The 5,565-nt window shown below is 53.7% G+C and overlaps 1 protein-coding gene across 1 annotated transcript; it reads right to left on the bottom strand.

Annotated features, from left to right (window-relative positions):
* Positions 1-779: 779 nt before the first annotated feature.
* Positions 780-2,086, bottom strand: LOC139230655 (lymphotoxin-beta-like). The gene is made up of 2 exons (XM_070862463.1): positions 2,029-2,086; positions 780-1,198 (listed from the first exon to the last, which is right to left on the bottom strand). The coding sequence occupies exons 1-2, from the start codon at positions 2,084-2,086 to the stop codon at positions 780-782; spliced, it is 477 nt and encodes a 158-aa protein (XP_070718564.1).
* Between the last annotated feature and the right edge of the window lie 3,479 nt (positions 2,087-5,565).

Here is a 5,565-nt window from a genome sequence, read left to right as displayed (position 1 = left end):
TCTGCCCTCCTGACCATCCCTGATTATAATCGCTCCTCCATTGGCGGCCGTGCCTTCAGCTGCCTGGGCCCCAAGCTCTGGAACTCCCTCCCTAAACCTCTCCGCCTCTCCACCTCTCTTTCCTCCTTCAAGCCACCACATATAAGCTCTCTCTTTGACCAAGCTTTTGGGGTCACCTGTCCTAATATCTCCTGATGTGGCTCGATGTCAAAGGCTGATCTAGCGACATAAGAACATAAGAAATAGGAGCAGGAGTCTGCCATTCGGCCCCTCGAGCCTGCTCCGCCATTTAATAAGATCATGGCTGATCTGATCATGGACTCAGCTCCACTTCCCTGCCCGCTCCCCATAACCCTTTATTCCCTTATCATTCAAAAAAACTTGTCTTAACTCCACCATAAATATATTCAATGGACCCAGCCTCCACAGCTCTCTGGGGCAGAGAATTCCACAGATTTACAACCCTCTGAGAGAAGAAATTCCTCCTCATCTCAGTTTTAAATGGGCGCCCCCTTATTCTGAAATTATGCCCCCTAGTTCTAGATTCCCTCACAAGGGGAAACATCCTCTCTGCACCTACCCTGTCAAGCCCTCTCAGTATCTTACATGTTTCTTTTCATACGTTGAAGGCACTAGATAAATGCAAGTTGTTGTAACAAAATATAGTATATATATATATATATATAAAAAAAATAAATCACATTATTCTCAATATTCTCCACAAGCTCCACACCCACCTCCCCCCCCACCACCACCACCCACCACCCCACCGTTCGAGATCAGATCTTGATGACGCCGAAGAAGGTCTTCCCATCAAGATAGTCCACCAGATGCGGGTTGCTGACGTTGACAAAGAGCTGATGGTCCTTCTCCAGCTCCACCACGGCACCCTGGCCCAGGGTGGTGTACCAGGCCCCGCGGTTGTGGTTCTTGCCGCACACGGTCTCGGTGCCGGCCAGCAGCAGCAGGGGCTCGGGGTAGGAGTCGTGCTTGCGGTACACCCAGTTGTACAGCGTGACCGAGCGGCTGTGGCAGTCGCTGCCCCTGAAGCCCACCTGGCAGTAGACGTAGTACAGGCCGTGGCGGGGGATGACCAGCGAGCGGCCCAGGTACCTGACCGAGTCCTTGGTGAAGGCCAGCCCCCGCACTGACTCCCACTCCAGGGTCTGGTGGGGCTCCGGGGCATGCTGATAGATTCCTGCACAGCGGGGAGGAGGGGGAAAAGTACAACAGGTAAGGTCAGCAAGGGAACGCCTGACGCTCGAGAGGGGCGGACAAGCCACAACCGCAACTACCCAAAACTCATTCACTGCCTGTGGGCCTCGGGTCCTTACTCACTTCCTGTGGGCCTACTCACTTCCTGTGGGCCTCGGGTCCTTACTCACTTCCTGTGGGCTTACTCACTTCCTGTGGGCCTCGATCCTCACTCACTTCCTGTGGGCCTACTCACTTCCTGTGGGCCTCGATCCTCACTCACTTCCTGTGGGCTTCGATCCTCATTCACTTCCTGTTGGGCCTACTCACTTCCTGTGGGCCTCGATCCTCACTCACTTACTGTCAGCCCTCACTCGCTTCCTGTGGACCTCGGTTTCTCACTCATTTCCTGTGGACCTTGATCCTCACTCACTTCCTGTAGGCCTCACTCACTTTTTTTTGTGGGCCTCGGTTCCTCACTCACTTCCCGTGGGCCTCGGTTCCTCACTCACTTCCTGTGGGCCTCACTCACTTTTTTTTGTGGGCCTCGGTTCCTCACTCACTTCCTGTGGGCCTCGGTTCCTCACTCACTTCTGTGAGCCTCACTCACTTCCTGTGGGCCTCACTCACTTCCTGTGGGCCTCGGTTCCTCACTGATACAGGATGACATTCAACTTTAATGAATCCATATTTTATTATTGGACGGTGAAATCCTGCCAATTTCTGCAGGACTGGTGACCTGGAGAGAGATCATCTCCAGTGAAGATTCCTGTGTAGTCCCGAGGGGTCTCCTTTTTGGCCCTGGGATGGGTTCCCTGCCTGGCGTCGCTACACCCGTTTGCTGAGAGTTCGCTCGGAGCTGGGCCAGGCGATCGAAGTGAGAGCCAGGCATCGGCTGCCCGGATTTGAATGGCAAGCCTTGAACCCAGCGAAAGTGCCGCTATCTAAGGAGGAACCAGCCAGTCGCCCCCGTGTGTGCGGAGCTAGGTACAGTGTGGCACTGTGTTGACAGTGGGAGCAGCGGTTCAGGGGTTAACAGGACGTGTGAGGGTTTGTGAGGGCAGTGGGTATTGGACCAGGCAACAACCCCCGCTGTGTTCCGCTCTCTACCACACGGATCTCCGCGCCTTTCTAATAGACGGAAACATTCCTCCCCTCAACATTCCTCGACACCTCTCTTTGGGCTGGATTTTTGGTTCATTGCCGCCTCTGATTTCGCCCCGAAGTGGCGGTAACGGCAGCGGGAAGCATATCCGGGCAGGCGGCCAGCCGGGACTTTCGGTGCTGGGTTTGTGGGGGCACAGAGCAGTACTGCCCGGGAGAGGCGAGCCAGTGTGTCACACCCTTGGTTGGAAGACCAGCTGGGAATTTGTGACGCTCCCGACTCGTAGCGACCCCTAGTGGGACCGCCGGTGAAAGCGGGCGATGCGAGCTGTCGTTGCCGCAGTGAGGGAAGGGATGTCCGACCTCAGGTAAGTGTGATGGGCTGTTGTATTTTTATTTTTGTGATTCATGTGACTTGCGGCGTGAGTAATGTATTGGGAATATTTTTGGTGGGGGGTTTTTTTTTTTTAGATTAATTTTTTCCACGGAAGCCACTGAGGGCGCTCCGAGGCCGACTGTTTGGCTCAGGATTCTCACTTGCTCAGCTGGCCTTGCGCCCTCAGAGAGAGGTGTGCACCGCCTCCCTCAGCGTCCCGCCCCACACTCCGGGTCCGGCTGTTGAATTTTGCGCCTGGTCAAGCAAACCATTTCCAGGCGCAAAATTTACCACCCCGCCGGGTTAATGCCCCGACAGCGGAGCGAGCAAATTTCTGCCCCCTTTATCTTTTCTGTTGTCTCATGTACTTGTGGCTTGGAGCCTGACTCTCGAACCAAGCCACAGTCATTCTGAAAGTGAAATCCTGCTGTTGGATCAAGTTTTGAGCTGCGCAGTCTAATTACCGATCAGATGTGCAGCCGGCTTCTCGTTCTCGCTCACCTCCCACGACTCTTCACTCCCACCAAATCTCTCTGTAATGGAATAAGCACAACGTTATTCCTCAGGATCCCAACAGGTCGCGTCGGACTAGCGCTCAATGCCGTCAGGCGCCAGTCTTGTGCAGTTGGCAGAGGTATTAATCATTTAACACGGGTTAAACGCTGCAGTGAGGCAGCGCTGAGAGAAACCTATCCAAACACCTTGACTAGTTTTAAATAGGTTAACGACTGTTAAACCCGGTAACCTGTGTTTGAGAGAGTGACCAGAAACTTAACAGCAGCAGTTTTTTAATAAGTTAGCACCTTAACTAAAGTGACAGACCACAGAGTCATCACAAAATCGTTAAATATACATCACGAATATCACCGACAAGGGTTTAATATTTTCTGCTGACAGATTTATACGTGGACCATATACAGCAGACACCTCAAGTCGCTGGAGAAGTACCACCAGCGTTGCCTCCGCAAGATCCTGCAAATCCACTGGGAAGATAGACGCACCAACGTTAGTGTTCTCGATCCCCAGCATCGAAGCACTGACCACACTCGACCAGCTCCGTTGGGCGGGCCACATTGTCCGCATGCCCGACACGTGATTCCCAAAGCAAGCGCTCTACTCGGAACTCCTACACGGCAAGCGAGCCCCAGGTGGGCAGAGGAAACGTTACAAGGACACCCTCGAAGCCTCCCTGATAAAGTGCGACATCCCCACTGACACCTGGGAGTCCCTGGCCAAAGACCGCCCAAAGTGGAGGAAGTGCATCCGGGAGGGCGCTGAGCGCCTCGAGTCTCATCGCCGAGAGCATGCAGAAAGCAAGCGCAGGCAGCGGAAGGCGTGTGCGGCAAACCAGATTTCCCCACCCACCCTTTCCTTCAACCACTGTCTGTCCGACCTGTGAAAGAGACTGTAATTCCCGTATTGGACTGTACAGTCACCTGAGTCACTTAAGTCTTCCTCGATTTCGAGGAACTGCATATGATGATGATGGTGATAATTACAGTTCTAAATACACCAATTAATGTGCTCCCATTAAACTCCTTCCTGTCTGCAGCAACACAGTCATTAACACATGTAAAACCAGTTAGTGTTCTCCTTAGAGCAGAGGAGGTTTGATAGAGGTGTTCAAAATCATGAATGATAAGTAAATAAGGAGAAACTGATTTCAGTCGCAGAAGGGTCGGTAACCAGAGGACACAGATTTAAGGTGATTGGCAAAAAAACCAGAGGTGACATGAGGAAACACTTTTTTACACAGCGAGTTGTTGTGCTCGGGAACACACTGCCTGAAAGGGCGGTGGAAGCAGATCCAATAACAACCTTTAAAAGGGAATTGGAGAATACTTGAAGGGAAAACAGTGCAGGTCTATGGGGAAAGAGTGGGGGAGGGGGACTCATTGGTGAGCTCTTTCAAAGGGGCCCCTCGGGCCTATGTCATTCAATGGCTGATCTGTTTCTTAAATCCATTTGAATGATTTCGCTCCCGATCCCTTAATACCCAACAAAAGTCGATTGATCTCAGTTGTGAAAGCTCCGGTGGTCTCCCAGCATCCACGACCTTCAGGGGGACTGTTGCAGATTTCTCCCACCTGTTTGTGTGAAGAAGCCCTTCCTAATTTAACCCCTGAACGGCCGAGCTCTCATTGTAAGATGACACCCTTCTGTTCTGGACTCTCCGCACCCCCGCCCACCCACATCAGAGGAAATCGTCTCTCTCGGCCCACCCTGTCAAATCCTCTCGTCATCCTAAACACTTTGATTCGATCACCCCCGAATCTCCTGTACTCGAGGCAACACAAGCCAAGTTGCTGCAACCTGCCCTCGTCATTTAACCCTTTAAACCGCGGCATCAGTCACCAGAGCTTCCAGTTTTGGCGATCGGGCTCGGAGGGGAGGTTTGCACAACCGCACAACACGGACGGCAGCTTCTCACCAGTTTAGGCCAGGGCGGGCACATCGCGAGCAGCTCGTGCCAGGGTGTGCGAGGGAAACTTCCACCTCGAGCAATCCACCAGCTCCTACCCCACTCCTCCGCCCCAAAACATGTGGGGTCAGAAAGGAAGCCTGCCCAGACAGGCTGGAACAGAACGGGAAGGGCCTCTCCCCAACCTGCGATCCCGGTGGATTTATTCACAGAGCGGACCAGGCCCGGGAAATTGGGGCGACTCCGATTATAGGGCCGGGTGTGTGTCTGTGTGTGTGTGTGAGACAGACCGAGCTGTGGGGCCCCCTCCCCAGTGTGTGTGGGTCAGACCGAGCCCCACCCCCTCCCCCCAGTGTGTGTGAGACAGACCGAGCCCCCCCTCCCCAGTGTGTGTGGGTCAGACCGAGACCCACCCCCTCCCCCCAGTGTGTGTGAGACAGACCGAGCCCCCCACCCTCAATAGTGTGTG

Source organism: Pristiophorus japonicus, chromosome 19 (assembly GCF_044704955.1).
Source record: "Pristiophorus japonicus isolate sPriJap1 chromosome 19, sPriJap1.hap1, whole genome shotgun sequence".
In the NCBI taxonomy this organism is placed as follows: domain Eukaryota; kingdom Metazoa; phylum Chordata; class Chondrichthyes; family Pristiophoridae; genus Pristiophorus; species Pristiophorus japonicus.
Note: the sequence above shows the minus strand (reverse complement) of the source record. Positions and strands in the feature narration are given on the sequence as shown.

Coding starts and splice junctions, on each gene's coding strand:
- LOC139230655 (XM_070862463.1), bottom strand. CDS start 2,086: ATGCCTGGCTCTCACTTCGATCGCCTGGCCCAGCTCCGAGCGAACTCT. Junction 1,199..2,028: donor AGCGAACTCTCAGCAAACGG/GTGTAGCGACGC, acceptor CCCGCTGTGCAG/GAATCTATCAGCATGCCCCG.